A 19,767-nucleotide genomic window follows, 5' to 3' on the forward strand; every position below is an offset into this window, starting at 1 on the left:
TGTACATAGAACTAGCAATAGTTAGAGACACCCAGGGCTCACCCCCTGGCGGCCTTTGCCCTGATCAGGGATAGTGGAAAACGTGCAAGTCACGAGCCACGGCCGTAAAATATACACACACACACACCCCCCAGCAAAGGTGCCAAAGACAACTGATTTCTGCAAGCTCCGTCAGGAAACCAGATATAGACCGGTCCCCTTGGTCTCATGGACAAGTAGGTAAGTCACATCCGATTTTCAAGCTATATAACGTCGTCTTTTTCCCTATCACACACAATTCCTCCATGCTCATTCCTTAGAAGTCATCCAGCAAGTTTGATAACAATGTCCACCGAAAACCGCCCAGAGATCCTCCTTCTTTCCCTTGCATACCTGGACTTTCTCGACGAGGCCTACGCATCACTGCTTGATGACTTAGCCAAGTCCACTCGGCTGAAGCGTGTAAAGACGGCGAACGCGGCACTTCGCTATCTGGAACACAACAATCCCAGCGCCATCATCATCACAGACCAAGGTTTGACTGACTGGCGCCACCATGAAGTACTCCGAAAGGTAGAAACATACGTACGTTATGGCGGCCTTGCTATTATCGGCCTTCATTTTCCCAGCTTTGTGACAATGGACGTCTTCGACAACTTCTTTGCTTTTGGCTTTGGGTTGCCTTGGAAACACGGCGATTATGAGCGCACTGACTTTAAACGCAATCCGTCCGGCGTCCTACCTCATGGTACGAAATCGTCTTCGTTGCCTGGGCCGTTTAGCATGAAGGTCCTCCACGTCAAGGAGGCTCGGCCCCATGAGAAGATCTTCATTCCAGTCACCACATATTCCAAGGATCCACAGGCCGCAGTGACCGCAGCCCGGCTTGGAAGTGGGTATCTAGTTTACTGTGGTGATGTTAATGGGGAAGAAGGTACAAATAGGATTATCTGGTCCCTATGCGGTCTTCAGGTCTAATACTCAGCATTGCCGCAATGGACAACCTGGAAGGCGGACCAGTTTATGCCGTGTCAAGTCAAGAGCGGGATACCTTGAGTCGAGTCTACATGGATATAAGCTGGTGGATCACACTACGTGGTGTTCTTACACAGAGGCTTTTGTTATTATGCCACTAGTTGACTAAACGCACTTACCATCCCGCAAAAGCTGTTAGAATGCGACACACCCGTTCGTTCCTGAAGACGATTGTATTCAACATTCTAAGATCTCTCAAGTTGCCTTCCCCGACTCGGCCTCAGTCAGCAGTCTGACAATAATAACAATATGCAGCAGCTCCCAGGATGAGCTATAATGATCGGGTTGGTCGCGTGCCACTCAATAATCATATTGAGTCTTCATGTTCCGCGCAGTATCAAGACTATATTCTAACAACCGTCTAAATTGACTGACTATTTCCAGGATCAAAGCTTCCATCAATAAGCTGGTAGAAGATATACACTGAAAGATAAATGAGTCGAATTCGCCAAGTCCTGACATCAGTATCAACGAACTTTGACTGAGTCGTCGCATTGACTTTCCATTACGACAACCTGCGGATGTCGAGGGGTATACAAAGCACCACCAGTCGACAAAGTGCCGTTCCATGATTGGATATATTGAATCTAGACCTCTTGATTGCAGCCAGAAAGGCAGCTGTCGAAGGCCAAGGTGGGACCACAGTAAGCATGCTCATCGAACGCATCGACAGAACCCAATTTCAACCATCCATCCCAGGTCCCACTCTGATCCATGCAAAGACACTGAGTACCACACATGCTGCTATGTTCATCATTGGTATGAAGATAATCCTTGATGGCACTGGTGATAATATCATATCGCGCAGTAGTACCACAGATGGGGCTGGAAGAATAGTATGTCCAGTTCAGACCCTCAAAGGTCCCGTGCATGGTGCTGCAATCTCCTCTGTCCAAGCGTCCCCCCATAGTTGTAGCCAAATTTCTGGCAAATGTGTTGACAAACTTGGTACAGTATTGCAGGCCCCAGCAGCTATACCCATTCCGTCACAAATAGTTGTTGAAGGGTGCTTGGCATGTTCGGCTGCTTGATTATCTGTGAGACTACTCCCACCAAGGCTCATTTAAAATGAGTTGTCCGGTTTTTGTTCTCCATTGATGCCAGAGGACTCGCTAGACGCCAGCGATAAAGTCGCGATGCAACAAGTCATTGTGATCAGCACATTCTTTGCAAATAACATAGTTGTTTAGGTCGTCAAACAATATCATGTACAAAAAGGGAGAAAAGGTGGAGTTGCAGCAGTCAATGAAGAAATCTGGTAATGCTTCAACTCTTGATGTGATTAGGATGGAACCATGCTTTTTTGGGTTCTCGCATCTTATATATCGCCTCCTTTGCTTATGGAAAATTCAGGTTCCTACTGTACCCACATGCATGAGTTTTCCAGGTTAGTGATATACTAAGAACTTGCAGGTGGGCCATTGGTTGCGTGATAGTTCCAGTGAGGCTGTGTCCTAGCTTGAGGCCCTATATGTCACACCTATCAGCCGAAGATCTTATTTGGTAGTCAAATAAGGTGACCTCATATTATCAGCAAGGGCTCATTGCCAGCAGTTTGGCTCTCACATCTTTCCATAAGAAATGTAAAAGCATTACACCTATCGCTCAAAAAGTGGTTATTTTGTCCTGTGATTTGATATGCTGCCTGGTGGCGGGTACAGCCGATGGAGTCAACACACTAAAAGTGCGTTTCCTTGGCATAGACGATTGTAGATCAGCTAGCCAATAATGAGTACTGTAGGCAGTGGGCAGTGGGCAGTGCTAGACCAAGTGGGCACATATGGGTAACTGTACTTAACGGCCAAGGCTGAATTCTTAGGTAGCTTGAACTACAAGATCATGAGTACTTTTCATACAAGGCTACTTTCCGTCCTGAGGCAGCCAGCTTATAGCACCAAGCTGGTCAATGGCAAGTCAACATCATTTTATCTGAGATATATGTTCATGTTGCTCTGACTACAAAAGCGCAGTGCAGCTGGAGGAGTGTGAGAAGCAACAGACTAGTTTTCATGGACGGATCCAGGTTTGGATTCCTTCTGGTCGTACCACTGGCAAGTCTCTTATGGAAGAAATCCTTGTGTTGGATAAACTCTTCAAGGTCATGATCTTAATTGTTTAAAATCATGCCAGAAGTGGTCGTTAAGGCACTTTCCAGCTATGCGGTAAGATGGTCGTGCGCTAATGGAAGGGGAATATAGCCATACGAGAGTGTGCTGAGAGACTAAAGTCGACCCGATTTTCTATCAATCAAAATTTGACCGTCAACTGGGTCCCTGGCAGATGAAAAGCCTCGTGAGCTTTGGACCGGCTATTTTATCCCGTTTGAAGCGCCATCTGCAGCCACAGCTGACTCCGCCCCAGCCTCACGTTAGCCAGACAATTATAAGTCGCTGTGTTCCCCGTTGGATTCACATCTTCTTCCACAACCACATCTATGTAGCGATTTTGATGGAATATTGCAATATTTACCTTTTTGTGCTGCTGCTGCAGTCGCTCCCCGTGTCGGCGCAATATGTCGTCTCCTCGACCGCTGCCTGGTCCTCCCAGATCATTGCCTTCTGGGGCGCCATCATCATAGCGGCGCAGGTCGGCAAGGTCGCGAGTGCAGGAACAGCTCTGTTTTCGAGTGCTCGTATGGCTCTTCGAATCCGGTCCATGACCAATGCCCTGGCCCGCGGTAATTGGTTTCTACACGCTGGTTGGGTCACCAACAAAGTCCGCACGGATATCGCCGTGGTGTGCTGGCGCACCCCTGAGGATTTGCAGGGCTTAGTCCGCCGTGTAGCCATGCAAACAGAGACGTTTGCCGCCGGCCGGGACTGGCAGGTTCTCGTGGTGGGATGCCAGCTGAAATACCAACCCTCCCGTGAGAGCACGGTCCACTGGATCAAATGTCCTCGGAGCGAGAATCTCTGCGGCGCAAAGGTCAAAGCAACGAACGAGAATCTGTTTCCCCTGCAGGAAGCGGACATTTCTCACGCGCTCGACATGCTGGAACGGTCGCCGCCGGCGACGTTGGAGGAAATTGTGCGGGAGATGGAGACGAGGCGGGATGCGCGCGCGTCGCGCGTTACGTATCTTAATGAGCAGCAGCAGGAATTGCAGGTTACCCAGGCAGCGCTCTCATGGGGATGGATATTCACCAGCGTGGAGCATAACCTCACGCCTTTCTTGAAGCTGCGGAAGTGGACGAGTCCCTACGGCACTGACCGTGGGGCGCGCATGATCTGCGCCACGCGAATGTATCTCCTTGTACATCTGCTAGTTGCCTGTGCTGTTGGACTCATGGCTGCCGCGACGGGGCGTGGTCTTGCGGTCTGGTTCATGACGGTGCGGCCCACGCTCTCGACAATGGGGGGCAAGAACGTCAACGGGAACGACATCCTGCAGTCGTTGCTGTGCCTCGATGAGGCTGTTTTCCAGTACGAGACGGGAGACAGATCGTCGTTGTTGGCGGGCGACGTTCTAGCTTCTTCCCTCCCATGGTGGGCTACTACATTGGTCTTTGCCATGCCTGCTCTGGAAATGGCCCTTATCATTGCCGGATGGCTGTACGGCGGGCTGAAAGCGGAGAGACTGGCACCATCCGGGGTTGTTGGCCACGGAATGCTCTGGCTGTCAGTCGTCGTCGGGCTTTCGCTGTGTGTTCGTGCCCTCTTCACGCTGCGCAATCAGGGGAAGGGTCGTCTGGTAGGTATTTGGCATAAGCAGCAGTTTGCCCAGTACACAATTGGCGCGGAGTCGCTGGAAATCTCCGCGTCTGATCTCGCTCGTATGGCAGGTGAGCCGTCTCCGATCGGTCTGGTAGTCCGTCTCCTTCGCGACAACAACCCGGATAATATCCCCGTCATTGAAAGCTTCCTCCGATTACCCCTCATGGCGGTGCTGGTGGAGTACCTTCTCGCCACGCGAGTCCTGCAATATCAGTACCAAGGCGACGAGATCGTAGCGAGAGGGAGCAGGGCTATCTCGCCAAAGTCCGAGTCCCCATGGCGCCAGTCCTACTGCTGCGTGGCTGTGACTGTGGCTTGTGCATGTTTGTCGGCCGTTTACGCATACTATCCGCTGCCAAAATGGGTGAAGCTCGTCACGGAGATGCTTCTTGCATTGAGTGCGGTCTGGTTCAACTCGATTGATCTCGTGGGTAGTTTCATGCACGAGAAGGAAACCTCTACCTGCTTTATGATTGCGACTCTGGTTGTGTCATCCGTTTGGTATGTGGGATTGGATAATGTAGGTTGACACAATGGCTGTAGGGGGATTCAGTAGCGAAGCCTGGAGTCTCCTCATATTTCATTCGACTGCTATCAAAATGACCCTGATGTTTCCATGGCAATTTTTGATACATTCTCCTAGACATGTTTGTTGTGACGGCAGCGACTAATTTTGATACACCCTGAGAACCTTGACTGACCAAGAAAGGGCAAGGCTTTTCAACATCGTGATCGGAAGAAAGAAGAAGGGTCATATGGGACACTTGTATACCTAATCCCTCCCGAACAAGCCGCAATCAGAACAGAGACTATACATTCCCCATCAAGCTCAACTGCCTGTCCATCCACACACCCTAAAACGACTTCTACTTCACCAGAACTCCGACTATATGAGGCAGCAGGTTGAACCACCCTTCATTCGAGCCAGGTCGCAAATCCGTCGAGGTCCATTTTCCGCTATGCAGCAGCATATCCTCAGTGTCTCGTGTCAACGAGCAACCATCCAGAAAGACGGGCCAGATGGTGTTCATTCCAGCTGTATCATTAGTCTCGAATACAAGTAGGGCCCACCTGAGCAACTTACCTTGACAAATACCCGCAACTGACCGCCCATTCTGTGCCTTGACATGTTCATAAATGAGCCACTTTCCATTCGGTTTGAGGTACTGATACAGGCTCTTGATCAACGGTCCCGGAGACTGGACACTACACAGCACATGCACTGTGCTGATTGTGTCGACCGTGCCTGGTTCCACCCCCACCTTCGCGAGATCCTCTACCGTGTGGAGGATCTGGCATTTGCCCCCCAATCCCAGCTCCCTGATTCTTTTTCGAAGCACCGGGTGAAAGTCACCGTTCGGCTCAATCAGGTACAACTTTGTGATGTTCCTATTCCGCGCTTCGGTGAACAGGTATAGCCAGTCCCCTGAGCCGGATCCAAGGTCGACAACTACGCCATGCGCATTGGAGACAACTTTCTCGACGTCGGGAGCGAAGAGAGGCCTGGAGGCCCAGCCGAAGAAGTTCCAGAAGCGGGAGAACCAGGCTTGCTGGAAGGATTTCCAGGAGGTCAGGTCGGCGGTTCTTTGGTTTTTGATGATGGCGATGAGTGTTATGGGGAGGTAGAGAATTGCCGTGATGATCACCAGGACAGGGACCAGGAGGTCGAAGACGCTGAGATTCAGCATGATGATTGAGATGTTACGAATCCCATCTATATTACTGTTTGCATTCTGAATACCGTCTGATAAGAAACCAGGTCCTTTTATGCTAATAGGCACAGTGTAGCGAGATACTTCATCGTGATGTCAATGACTAGAATTACAGCTTGACCGAAGTGATTCAGAGTGACTGCCTAACTCAATTTGAGTTGATTTCTCCAAAACTGTGCAATCTCGGCTGTGATGGACCGAGTCTTGAGATAATAGAACGTCATGTGGCGGATGGCAGCTGACTCGCTTGAGATAGAGTTGGCACCGCACTTTCTCCGGTCCATGCTGATCATGAATAAAATAATAGATTATGGGAGATTTGCAAGTTAATTTATTATTTACAAGCTGTATAGAATGTCAGTCATGAACATGCTATGACAATCTGTACCTTTTATGACAAAGAAATCATCCTATTCTGGCGGAGAGCTAACAATATCAATCTACAGCCATATGTAGTTCATCTACTGATTCAGTGATAGATCCAGGATAATCTTTCCCCTAGCATGTCCCTCATCCAGTCGCTTGAAGGCCTCCTCGAACTGCTCCAGAGGCCAAACACTGTCCACGACACCCCGACATTTGCCCTCCTCCACCAGCTTCGTGATCTTCTCCAGATCTACTCGATTCGCCGACACGATGAAGAACAGATTCCGGACATTCTTCCCCTTGCACTCCTCAGGCTGCACCTGCTCTGGAGGCTGGAAGATGCTGATCAGAACCCCACCCTCCTTGACACACCACCACGCATCTTCCAACGACTTCTTGCCAACACAATCGACCACCAAATCAACCTGATGCTCCGGCCTCTGGCCCCACTCCTTCAGATCCATCTCCCGGTAGTTAATCACCTCGCTTGCTCCCAACGACTTCACAAATTCGACATTCCGCGGCCCACACGTCCCAGTCACCGTCGCACCCGCCAACCGCACCAACTACACAACCCAGATCCCCGCACCCCCCGAGGCAGCCGTAACAAGCACCCTCTTCCCCTTCCACGCCTCATCGCCCAGCTCCCCGATCCCCGACTGCACGAACAGCGCCTGCAGCGCCGTCTGCGTGCTCAGCGGGATGGAGGTACTCTCCGCCCAGCTCAGATGCTGCGGACGGCGCGCGAGATCCCCGCCGGACACGATGGCGTAGTCGCGTGCGCAGCCGGGGCGGAGAAAGTGCGAGCGTGCGTAGACTTCTGTACCGGGTTGGAAGTCGGACGATGCAGGTGCAGTGATTACTGTTCCGGCGACGTCGTAGCAGGGGATCTGCTCGCGGGCTTGAAGGGCGGGGTGGTACTTGGCCCAGTTGAGTTCGTTGGCGCAGGGGCTGACGCAGTGGACGCGGATGAGGTGCTCGTCTGTCCCTTCTGTGGCGGTTGGGACCGGATGGTCTGGAATGAGGACCAGACGGGGTTCCTCGAAGGAGGGCTGGAGGAGGGCGCGCATTGTTTTGGGGAGGGCCATTGTCGTAGTGGTGGGTGAGGTGTGTTTTTCTAGTGCTATTGTTTGAGATGCTTCTATAAATTGTTAGAATGGTCGACTGGCATGATGAGCATGATGTTTTTATACCCTTTTGTGAACCTTATACATCAGCTGTCTCCATAACCGGATTGCCGGTACAAATACGAGACGAGATACTACGAGCTGGGATAACACGAAGGATGCCAAGCAGTCATTGAGTCATCGATTTACAGATTATTAATCGAGTGACAAAAGAGAAAGTGTAAAGACTCATGTTGCGAACTCGTCTAGGGCCAGCCGGGTATTGAGATTCCCTGATTCCCGGACACCCGATCTGCGGCAATAGGATAATGGTCTGTCAGCACTTCGAGGAAATGTATTTACTGTGTCCGACGCCGAACTTTCGGACAAATAATGCTGGTTTGAGGTCAATCTAATTAAACCCTAAGATCTAATAGCGGTTTGAAATGTCCTGCTTGTTTTCGCGGTCGATAACCCCAAGGACTTGTGCTTAGGGCTATGATGTTGTGATCCCTAACCAGAGCGATTTAAATGAAGGTAATCAAGTATAGCCTGCTACGCGGTTTGAATGTAATAAGCCTGGTTTCAGATTCAGCACTCAGCAACGACCAGATCATGAGACAGGGCGTCGCAAATAGCCGCCTCATGATAGTCAATGTCAAACAAATCGCAGAAGTCCAGAGGCTCAACAGGCGCATCTAATACAAATGCAGAAATGTCCGTCAATACTTCAGATACACCCGCTGTGGTATGCTGTGGTTCTCGCGACGCGGGTGGAGAGGGCAATGGTCGGTCCAGCGACAATATCTCTCGTGCGATCACACTGATTTCCTGGTACGTCCGTTTGCCAAGAGACCAATGTTCTCCCATTGCCTTTAGAGTCCCCATGATGACTCTGATGCGCTCTCGGTTGAGTCGCAAATCCTGTCCTTTGAAGACATACCGGCAGGCGGAGAGATGGGCGACGGCCACATTGGCAATCATGCAGATAATGAACGGAGTGTGGCTGACGATGTTTGTTAGAGGGTCAGCAGGGACTCGAACTGCTCAATCGAGTGCAAAACTCTCCTCGTATGCAATTCACTTTTAGGGGTGTTACTTTGAAGGAGGCTCTCTGGTGGAGCGGGCGGGGTACAATATGACACGCCCTCGATGGTGCTATACGCTAGGGTTGACTATTGCCGATGAAGGTCGACAATCTATCTACACATTATTAGTTTGAGGCTCTCAAGTGAATAGAGATGGACACACGTATGGATGATAGCGTTTGCCTTGAACAGGATCTTGTCCAAGGAGCCATCGGATCTAAAAACCGTCTTCTTTGAAGGCGGCAAGAGTGATGTCTACGAGACAAGAATCGCATCAACATTAGCACAAACGGTAGTGATGTTCTTGATATCCAAGTCCTTTCTTGAGGCAAGAGCCAAGTCTAAACTCCGAGTCAAGCCCACTATCTCAGCAAATGATGAGAACTCACGTTCATCACTCGCAAACTCTCGCATATCGTACTCTTCCAGCGTTCGTGGATTTGGTATATCCTGTGATCTCAGCCATGGTAACATACCCCAAGAAGGAGGACCGCCTACCCAGACTCGTACTCTTCCTCCTCGCAAGGCAAATGAACATCCATATGTATGCTAGTCGTCCGGAAGGGATAAGTGTGCGTGCTTCCAGTAATATGCGTATTGGTAATATAAACTTGCCACCAAGTCCGTCGCCAGCTTTCCTTGAGGATTAGGTCGTTCCTCCCGTGCTGCGTGGCAAATTCACTCTGATTCACTCCAAGGCCAAGGGCCATCTGAATGGCTTCATCAAGCAGATCTAATCCTTTTCTTGTCTTGTTGCACCAATAAACTGTAATAGAGTAGAGCAGTACCGCCTGCACTGCGAATGGTGAGACTACATGGTTGGTATTCCGGACGACAGCTAGATTTTCCTCGACATCATCCTTCAATTGCGATGTGGTACTGATGTGTTATGCAGAGAGCCGATGTACTGCATCACCGCGTATAGTGGCTGTATTGCCTGGCCGTCGCTGACGGCATAACGCTGGATTGCAAATTGAGGTACTGCGCATGGGTGCGCCCCATGAAAGTACCGATAATACAATAAGAGCAGCGGGTCATCCACAGAATTGCTCGGATCTACTGTTGGGATAGTCAAATCGACGCCCGAATTCATTTCCCTGGGCCCCGCTTGTGATAGGATTGGCAAGATCGATGTAAACGATCCATGATCTGTTTTCGCCCCATGCATTGTCGAAGCCAGTGTATTCAAGACCTGACGACGACCTCCTCGTCGCGACTTGACATACACACATTCTTTGTCCTCCTTGAGGCACCGAGTACATCGTGGTAGAGCCGCATCACATCGAACATGTTTGGCCCGACAGGCCATGCAGGCGCGGGATGAGCGATGCTTGGATGTAGCCAGGTCTGGCATCTGAATCGATAAGAGGTATAACAGATTTGATGTAGAACGGAGCATGTCAGTACTAGATGTATGAGAATTAAAGAAGGTTGATTATGGGAAGGATGGGTCAAGCAGTCTGTCAGCCGGTGAGCCCCGCTGAAAACACTCTCCAGTCAACATTGATCTTATGGCCGAGATTAATTGGCTCGTGGAGTAAGCACACCATATTCCTGTCTGGGCAACCCAATAATTACTTTGTTGACCTAGCCGTTCGATGCACTCTTATAAAAATCGAGATTCAATCGGAATTTTTGCTTTTGCTCTTATCATTATCTGATTTAGCCTTTATAATTTTGAGAATTCAGCCTTTCTCCTTCTGGAAAGATGGAGGCTGATTCCCAGTTGGGAGTTATGCCTATCCATTTCCTGAGCTGGTGGATATATATATCAAATGCCAAACCTCCGCTTTGTGCATTCTTCGCTATATTAATGTTCAGATAGGTGTAAGCTTCTAGCGCGACAATATATGATTAGTAGTGAATCCTCTCTTTATCAAACTAATATATCCTAAATTGGTGCAAAATCTTCAACGTCCATTGGCAGCAAGGCATCTAGGGCAGATTGATAAAATATTGGGTCTTGATCTTTAAAAAGTTCAAACGCTCCAACAACCAATCAAATGGCTCAATTGGTTTAGCATCATTGGTCTAGTGGTAGAATTCGTCGTTGCCATCGACGAGGCCCGTGTTCGATTCACGGATGATGCATTACTTTTTATCTATTTGTACTTCTGTCAGCTGTCCCCTCTGCTCACTTTTTGTTTTCCTCTTTTCTTCATGGCTTCCATTCCCTTGTCCAATTTTCTCACAGCATCGGCACTCCCACCCCTTCGACTCATAACCGAGAAAACTGGTCTGACGCGAGTCTGAAAGCCCTTTGGGATCTATAAAACACGGATAACACGTCCAGTAGGCAGATATGCCGGACCACTTATAATCGTATTGTACGTCTTACATTACCTGAATGAACCATGCATAAAACACTCACCTATAAGAACGACGTACTTTGCTCTCTCATTACCAATATCCGAGTCCGACTGGAAACCCTCATAGTCATATCGGGTCGAACAGCCGAAGAATGAACGGTTGCATTGTTTGCCTTGTTAAGGAATACGTAGACTTGATAGAGGTCTCTATAGTCCATTGAGCCTGGCTGTGCGTTGAAAAGTGAAACATCGACTCCGATCCTCTGCCAATGGAGAGAAACGACCTTGAAGACTACTGCTGCTTTGCGACCCGTGGTCTAGTTTCAGGCAGCTCCAGTGTGGTCTGGTGAGGCAAGTTGAGACAAAGCCCGCGTGAACACTAAGTCTTCTCAGGAGGGCCAACTACGCGAAGACCCAGACCTTGCACTCAATTGCGTAGAGACTATGACTTCAAAGAAAGCTTCACTGACCGGAAACATAGTAGAAGCAGACTGAGAGTGTCTTCACGAAGGGAGTATGATCGAGTTAATTCATGATGTAGCTCTGACCTATGAGGCCATATGGAGCCATGCAACGCTCGAACGAGGGAAATGTCATTGACCTCCGCCCAGGCGATGAGATGGAGGACCAGAGGGCTCCTGATAGAATGCTCTCCATGAACTCTCGACCGTCAACCATCGATATCACTTCCGTTTTCAACAATAGTGTCTCGAATTATATCATAATCCAGTGGACATAGTCATGGACTTCAGCCAGCCATGATCTTCTACACGCCGGAGTGCAACCCTACGGATACTCTCAACTGTTACTATAGCTCATATGTATCATTCTGGTGGTAATTGACTCGAGGATTGCCACATTACACTTCTGAAAGCGTCAAGAGCTTCCATCATTGCCACTATAAACCTGCAAAACCACACTGAATGCTTGACTTCACCTACGTAACCTGAACCAACGTGTTGTCTAGAACAAATGGATCAACGGCGGACTAAGAGTCCATTGCATCAACGATGCGTTCGAGATCCTAAGACCGTGAGCACTCTCTATCCAAGTAGGGAGAAGCGAAGCTATAAGTAAGAGACAAAACTCGTCGAAATGATACTGCCATGACCATCAAAAACTGCTCTACCGAATTCACTAAAGCAGGGATTCCAATTCTTCCCTTATTGAAGCTCATATCCGAAATGCCTGCCATTGTCAGCCGCCAAACCTCCACCCCGAGACCTATCAACTCGGTTGAGAATGGCACCAAGGTGACCACCATCAGTTCCTGCGGCCTTCTTGTCAATGCAGCCCGTAAAGGCAACGTCGACACCATCAAGATCCTGATCTATCTCGGCGTCGACGTCAACTAATTCTACGACGGCGTCACCCCACTCCTCGCAGCAGCCATAGCAGGCCAGGAAGCGGCCATGATGGAGCTCCTTCAGCATGGTGCGAGCCTCAAAGCCCGGGATGAGGAAGGCTGCACCATCTTCAAGCTCCTGCTCGACAACGGTCACTACGATATCGCGGAAATGCTGATTGACAAGTACCCCGAGCTCACCGTGACGGACCCGCGTCTGCCTCAAGGTGAAAAATGGCTCCGGGAGCAGTTCAAAGAGATTTCGGACAGTGTTAAAGATCAGGACAGCAAGCCTAACGAGGAAGTCCTGGAGTATCTCATTCGCGGGGACCTTCCTCGTGAGGAGGAGCGCTCCGTCTCGGACATCTACTGGGAGCATATCTTGCTGCGTTATATCGGGGATGTTCCGTTGGATATCAAGCGAAACTACTCCAAGTCCCTGCGTCTGTCTCTGATGGGCACTTTCGATTATTTCTTGACGGGACATGATGGTATCAAGAAGTCAGCCAAGCTGCTTAATAGCAAGTTGCCTACCACGGAATATACCATCGAGGGCACCGTGGTGGATGAGGCTGGAGGATGGGTGACGGAACGTTGGAGCTACCATGATGCTTATGACATCCATGTGAGAGACGGTATAGATTCATTCTTGATTGATAGTAAGACGGGAAAGATCATGGTGAAGATGATCAACTATAATGTTGAAAAGAAGACGAAGTCTTAGGTTCCTGTCTGACATGGCTTCGGGTTGGGACTAGTCGATTCGTCCGACGGCACGAACAGGATGGGAAACCTGTATTTTGTGTTTTCCAAATTCTAATGTTGCTTTGGTTTTGATCAATAAAATTTGATAGTAAAGTTTGAATCAAAACGATTTGACCTTAGTCCACAGTAATTCCTACCCGGCTAGATGTAGGTATAGCTACCGGAATCAGAGATATGAAGGACTTCTTTATCAGAGCATATGGCCCATTGTCTTTTGCGAACCTAACATACAGGAGACTCATGAGCTACAGGTAGGTCATGTTGGCTTCACAAAATCAATCAAAGAAGAAATATTATCACCACCACGACCAGCCGCTACTGCCTTCTGCATGAATTCCTTCATCGGACGAATAAAATTAGCAGAGACTTGCTGGGCCGCACTGGCGTCGATAATATTCTGAATAGCAGCCAATTGCATGCTGAGATTCGATCCTTCGCTGGCATACTTCCCATCATCAATCTGCTTTGCCATCCCTTTAGTGTATTCGGTCATTGCTCCCAGCCAGGGAACCAGGAGGTCCACGAACTTGACTGCAGGCGTGCTCGACCTCACGAGCGCAGTTGCATGCAGGAAGCCCGAGAATAGACCATACATGCCACTGAGCAGAGCCAGGTCATGCAGCGATGCAGAGCCCGCACCATCACCGAGGAATAAGCACTTGGCTAGCACTGAAAGATCGGCCTTGGAGGCCTTGAATGCGCCAGATGAGCTGCTGTACAGAATGAGGGCATGAGGTGAACTGATCATGGAGGGGGTGGCCATGATTCTGCCGTGGATGTATTGAGCACTGTGATTCATGATCAGATCTGACAGTGTCTGAGCTTGTTCAGGGGTTCTGTTTGTGAGGTTGATGATTGTCTTGCCTTGGAGTTGGTTAAGAGTGCTGTCGAGGCTTGCTTGCACGGCGGCGTTATTGAGGAGGTAGATGATGATCAGGTTGCTTGCGTGGATGCCATCCACTGCTGTATGGGAAAGTGTTGCGCCCTTTTTGAGCAAAGGACTTGCTTTTTCTAGCGATCGATTCCATATGGTGACTTTGTACTTCTCTTCGAGGAACCGAGAGGCCAGAGCTGTTCCCATGGCCCCAAGACCAAAAATGCTAATGGATGACATTTTGATCAGGATTTGAGAGGGAAAACTGATCTGGTTGATGATTGATGCATGCATTCAGCGAATTCCTACTTGATTTATATGCCTGCTCCCTTCGTGTTGTTCCATCTTGATATCTGTATGCTTGGCAGCCAAGAGATGCTTTGAAATCACTTTGGGGATATCTTGTATTTGATAAATTAATAATAGAATGCCAAGTGCATCGACTCATTTTAGAGTGTTTCTAATGATATATAATACAGAAGTCTTCAGGGATAGAAGTTTGGAAGTATGGATATGCATTATATGAGCTAGTATATGAGGTAATATTACCGCGAGATGCCAGGCATCGCGTGAATCTGAACCCATATAGTAGTGCCCAGGATAGATTCCTTACAGGAGGAGTCTAGAAGATTATCTACTACTTATAAAGTCGAGATTAGGTGGCCATATTCTTATGATAGTATCATGCTTTTCATTACTTCAATATGTTGTATGGAGGATCTATAGTAGAGATGAGAATCTCAGACATACCTTAGGGTTACTGATATTATGTATCATTATCACCCTACGAATAAAGTTTGTTAGGCCCCGATGCCCCTTTAAGGATACTTATATACTTTCTATTAGTTAAAGATTCTTATGTTTTGTAAGGAGATAATCCAGAAGAATAATGATTACCTTGGTGCCGACAATAAACACCTTATTATTTGTACACTGCTTTCTCCTTTACAACCTTGATAAGGTAATTGCAACATCTCACACAGGCACTCTTATAGTGAAATTACTTCATATTCTCTATTCCACTCCCTCACTGTAACTACCATGACTTTTATGATTCCATACTCAGCCTGAAATTGCAAGATAACCAGCTCAGAGACTGCCCTTTTAGTACGTTGCGCTAAAGTACACCACTCTTGCAGACATAGATTTGGGTGGTGTTATAACAGAGGGAAGGGAATGTGCAATTAACTTGTCGCATAAATTAGCTAGAAGACTCAAGATGAATGATAAATGCACCCAGCCGTGAGAAAAACAGGATCACGCTAGATCCTAACCACGCTCCTGCAATATATTTTCAGACAATGAAAACCCTGAAGCCGGAAGCAGCAGAGTTCGTCAGTATTCCTCTGCATGCTGCGGACCAGGATCTTCTACAGGTGTCTTACTCCTCAAAAAGAGCGTATAGGTACCTGACCGTCACTATAGCATTGCTTCCTTGAGTGAATTGTCAGTAGCTGACACGGACAACCACTTAAGACATCTGCTTTGGGGTCGTCTCGCTACGGTCCGCCGATATAAGGGGCCGTACTGGTAGGTAAGTTGCTCGCCCAAGTCCCAGATCTGTATGTGTTGCAGTAGGGTCGAGGAGCCTGTCTTATGGGAAAAGATGAGTTTGCGATCTATGTATATCCTTTTCCCACGACACCTCCTTGTTAACGGTCAATCTGATCGAGAGGTGTTTCCCTGAGGGCACTTGAGATTTCATCGATCAAAACTATACTTTGACATACGCGATTGTATTCCGATGCCAGAGAGACAGTAACATGTAAGGGCTCATTTAAATACGCTAAAGGAGATATTTCCGGGTGAGAGCCATCCCGTATATAAAAATAGATAGAACATCATTAAAAGGTTGTTATTATTCAGCAACACAATAAAACTTTTGAGAATGTCAGCGAGTTTGCAACAGAGAATCACCAGATGCCTGGGATAGGCGATCAATTGTTCGGAACGCAGTCTTCAATGGGCCACCCTCCTATTTGAGCATCTGTTAGGCTGTAGAATTGAAGAGTACTCTCCACATCAGTTGTTTGAATAACGGGCGGAAACGTATAGCTCATCACAGACTTGTTGTTACGAGGACCGAGTTGCACTGTTCCGCCCTCCGTCTCAGGAGCAAATTCGTGCCTCAAGCCCAGCACATGGCCCAACTCGTGCAGGAATATGTTTTTCATGTAGTTAATCTTGCCAGGCTCAAAGGCCAGTCTGTAGACGTAGAGCATGTTTAGATCCTGTTCGTTAGGGAAAAAGGCCCTCGCAAGGGTAGAACCGGCGTCGCCGCCATAAGCAAGCACAAATGCCGCATCTTCGACGTCGCTAACCCACTCAAATTTCACTCCGAGTTGGAGCTCATTCCATTCGTCAGTAGCCTTCTTGAGCATTCGAGCCGCAAATAAAGCCTGGTCAGACGTTGCGTAGCCCTCAGCGAAAGCAGCAAAGTTGATTTTGCTATTCTTCTTCCAGCGGTAAATTACTCGATTGCCGCTGACCTGAAGGCCAATCTGAAGGCTAAGTACGTCCGAACTTGGAATGTTTGCTGGTAACGAACTCTGGGTAGCGCAATGATACGCAGACTCGGAGATTGATACATTGTTCTTGTCTTGGAGATCAACAATGCCAGCAACAGTCTGTGAAGTATAGTCGGCGGCAACAGTTTTGAGGCTCTTCTCACCCGCAACTTCTCTCCACCTTTTCAATAGCTCCTTCTTTGAGTTTGGGTTGATTGTTAAGTGGCTTTGTTGAGGCATTGGGGGGGGCTCGATTGTTGTTCCGCACCAATCATTCAGTATAATGTTTGTGTCTAAACTGGGTGTGCTATTGCTCATGTATCCCTGAGAGTGAGCAAACTGGAAAATGGAGAGGGGGATCAAAGACTGCGGATTCTCTTTCTTCATATATCCGAGTATTCTATAAGTCTGGCCATCTAATCATCCCCTCAGTCCGTTTTGCGTATGGCATTCATCCATTACAGTCTTGGCTCAGACATCATTTCTGCATCAATCTGTCAGGTGCTTGCGATTATACTTGCGACGATGTGTCACATGAGAGTGAAAGTCTGATGAGCGGGCTGGCCTTTTTCTTTTGAGCAGTTATGTGTCAGTCCAGGCGAAGCACGCAGAAGTGCTTCATTTGCAGAAAGCTTTGTTCTCAGATACGTAGAGTTCCACAGCTACGAAAAGGACTCAACCACTCAAATCCGATCTCGAGCTGTGCTAAATAGAGGGAACAATGCAATCAACCACCGGAAAGCAAAAATAAAGATATGGTTGTTGGGTCAATCTACATCTACGATCCGACGAATGAGGTTGGTTTTCATCCTTCCACCCACACCCTACCAGACTTCCAACCATCTCTATATTATCCACATTAGTGTCATAGCCGCATGCGGAAGTCTCAATGACATTAGGTTTGTTCTCCTTTTTATGGAAAGGGCAGGCATGTGCCTCTATCGTGTGACCGTAGAACCAGCAGAGGTAACTAGCATATGCTAACTATGTGGTTAGGGCTAGATAACTATCCTAATTTCCAAAAGTGAAAACGGATTCAAAGCACCCATAGCGAAGTGCCAAGTAAAAAACATCTGACAATGAAAATATATCTGTCATAGTATGAAGTTTGTAGGACCAGGGAAGAAAGCCAGATGGCTTTGGGCAGTGGTGTTCCGTAGAGGAAACTAGGTGATCCAGTGATCCAGACTTCTTGCAGAGTTGAGGCGTTATGTACAAAGGAATGTGTGACTGTCTTTTTGGTGGTGTCTCTTGATTGCGAAGACTCGGGGTAATTACAGTGAATTATGAGTAAATCTGTGATTCCTTGGACTGTATGAGTGAGCATCTCAAAGAAAGGATTCCGAGAATGCTATACATGGCCTCTGTTATGCAAAGAGCCTAGGCTGCATATATAAGCCCTAGTGTAGGGGAAAAAAGAGTTTGGCTGGGTTCCCAGAGACTTAGTCTAGATGGGTGAGCAATCTGTTATTATAGCAAGATAGAACAGAAGTATTTGTGGATTGGCCTTCGAAGGTCAGATTAAGTACAGACCAAATAATGAACTTCAAATGACTTTTGTGCATCTTTCATCATGTCCTCCCCAGTCCACAGCAACTTATGAAGACACAGGTCTTCAGCTGTTCCTTCTTCGAGTCTCAATGAGCAAAAACAATCGGCCGGCCCTGGGTTCTTGCCTGTCCAGAGCTGTAGCTTACGCCATCCACTTTGAGTCCTTGTTCATTGACCAGAGTGATAGTGTCGCCATGACGGGAAAGATGACAATTGGGGACCTCGAAAACTCCCGTCGCCTTTGCGTCCAAGGCTGCATTAGAGGGAAGAACCTGGGTTTGACCAGCTGAATTATGAATCTTCCAAGTCGAGAGGGGCACAGTCTTGCTCGTAAGGTTGGTAAGAGTAACAGATTCTTGTCTTGCCTTGGAGGCATCCGGTCCAGGAGGCTTTATATTTGCCTCCTTGATGGCCACTAAATTCTCGATAAGGCCAGTATGCCTTTTTTGGTCGCTTAAGTAGTCACTCCAGGTTTCCGATGATATGGCATGTCCGGTCCGGTCATCGGTGTGGGCCGCTTGTGATGCGAAGCCGAGGAAAACCCCAACCCACCGGCCGGAATCCGTGAAATGAATCAAAAGAGCTCCATCTTGAAAGACGCCATCATCCTCCTGCCAGCGTCCTTTGTTGCCCTGGTTCATATGAACATCATGAATTCCGTCTCTTGTGTTGAAACGCGAACCAAACAGATAGACTTCAGCTTGGTGTTCAATTGCCTGACGGATTTCAGGTTCCAGCACGTCAATAATATCGTTATCGGGGCCCTCAATGTCATGTGGAAGAAGCCGGCCGCTGTTGACATTGAACAAGTTACTCCGGACATAGTCAATCCTGGGACCGTCGGGGCTTGGCTTTGTATCTTCGAGTAGATGGAACCCCGGCTCTAAAGCACTGAGCTTATCAATAATAGGATGCCGGTTGAAATCGTGATCTACCCAATAGACGAGTCGAGAGTCCTTCTTGTCTTCCGATTTAATATTGATTGCAGCTCGAAAGAGCCCAAGAATTTCTTTCCCTGTACGGCGAAAATCGCTTTCAGAACCCTCCTTGCGATGTTGCCCGCTGTCGTCATAATACAATGATAGACCGTGGGTCATCTTCATGATGTTCAACTATGTAGTGCACAGGGCGTGCCTTCCAAACACCGTAATCTTCGATAGGCATACTGAAAAGGTAGTTGACAGTCCACTAATGTGTTAGTAGCGAAATTGTTCAGTACTAGTACTAACTATCTACCCGATTTCAGGCTCTAAGAGCAAGGTGAGGGTATTTAAGGCACCACAGTCCATAATGTCGAGTCTCATGACGCATGATGATGCATGACGTACTATAAAAAGTGACATTGAAAATTCCATATATTATTCAAACGAAGAATGTAGAGTAAGGTAGTAAGTGAGCTCAGGCCTAGAATCGTCGA

The 19,767-nt window shown here is 48.1% G+C and overlaps 8 protein-coding genes across 8 annotated transcripts; 3 read left to right on the forward strand and 5 right to left on the reverse strand.

Annotated features, from left to right (window-relative positions):
* Positions 1-324: 324 nt before the first annotated feature.
* CDV56_100104 (uncharacterized protein) lies at positions 325-957 on the forward strand (the record flags this gene model as incomplete). Its single annotated transcript, XM_026753723.1, has 1 exon — positions 325-957. One exon carries the CDS (start codon positions 325-327, stop codon positions 955-957), a length of 633 nt encoding a protein of 210 aa, XP_026611120.1.
* Positions 958-3,462: 2,505 nt separating this feature from the next.
* Positions 3,463-5,256, forward strand: CDV56_100726 (uncharacterized protein; the record flags this gene model as incomplete). Its single annotated transcript, XM_026754345.1, has 1 exon — positions 3,463-5,256. One exon carries the CDS (start codon positions 3,463-3,465, stop codon positions 5,254-5,256), a length of 1,794 nt encoding a protein of 597 aa, XP_026611121.1.
* Positions 5,257-5,593: 337 nt separating this feature from the next.
* CDV56_101058 (class I SAM-dependent methyltransferase) lies at positions 5,594-6,415 on the reverse strand (the record flags this gene model as incomplete). The annotated part of the gene is made up of 2 exons (XM_026754677.1): positions 5,594-5,763; positions 5,812-6,415. 2 exons carry the CDS (start codon positions 6,413-6,415, stop codon positions 5,594-5,596), a joined length of 774 nt encoding a protein of 257 aa, XP_026611122.1.
* Positions 6,416-6,900: 485 nt separating this feature from the next.
* CDV56_101255 (NADP-dependent oxidoreductase) lies at positions 6,901-7,893 on the reverse strand (the record flags this gene model as incomplete). The annotated part of the gene is made up of 2 exons (XM_026754874.1): positions 6,901-7,371; positions 7,420-7,893. 2 exons carry the CDS (start codon positions 7,891-7,893, stop codon positions 6,901-6,903), a joined length of 945 nt encoding a protein of 314 aa, XP_026611123.1.
* A 4,599-nt stretch (positions 7,894-12,492) lies between these two features.
* On the forward strand, positions 12,493-13,377 carry CDV56_102039 (uncharacterized protein; the record flags this gene model as incomplete). Its single annotated transcript, XM_026755658.1, has 2 exons — positions 12,493-12,654; positions 12,712-13,377. 2 exons carry the CDS (start codon positions 12,493-12,495, stop codon positions 13,375-13,377), a joined length of 828 nt encoding a protein of 275 aa, XP_026611124.1.
* A 297-nt stretch (positions 13,378-13,674) lies between these two features.
* CDV56_102212 (NAD(P)-dependent oxidoreductase) lies at positions 13,675-14,532 on the reverse strand (the record flags this gene model as incomplete). The annotated part of the gene is made up of 1 exon (XM_026755831.1): positions 13,675-14,532. The coding sequence occupies one exon, from the start codon at positions 14,530-14,532 to the stop codon at positions 13,675-13,677; it is 858 nt and encodes a 285-aa protein (XP_026611125.1).
* A 1,697-nt stretch (positions 14,533-16,229) lies between these two features.
* Positions 16,230-17,039, reverse strand: CDV56_102548 (uncharacterized protein; the record flags this gene model as incomplete). The annotated part of the gene is made up of 1 exon (XM_026756167.1): positions 16,230-17,039. One exon carries the CDS (start codon positions 17,037-17,039, stop codon positions 16,230-16,232), a length of 810 nt encoding a protein of 269 aa, XP_026611126.1.
* Positions 17,040-18,436: 1,397 nt separating this feature from the next.
* CDV56_102829 (uncharacterized protein) lies at positions 18,437-19,453 on the reverse strand (the record flags this gene model as incomplete). The annotated part of the gene is made up of 1 exon (XM_026756448.1): positions 18,437-19,453. The coding sequence occupies one exon, from the start codon at positions 19,451-19,453 to the stop codon at positions 18,437-18,439; it is 1,017 nt and encodes a 338-aa protein (XP_026611127.1).
* Between the last annotated feature and the right edge of the window lie 314 nt (positions 19,454-19,767).

The sequence above is a fragment of the Aspergillus thermomutatus genome (genome assembly GCF_002237265.1).
Source record: "Aspergillus thermomutatus strain HMR AF 39 chromosome Unknown NODE_249, whole genome shotgun sequence".
NCBI lineage: Eukaryota > Fungi > Ascomycota > Eurotiomycetes > Eurotiales > Aspergillaceae > Aspergillus > Aspergillus thermomutatus.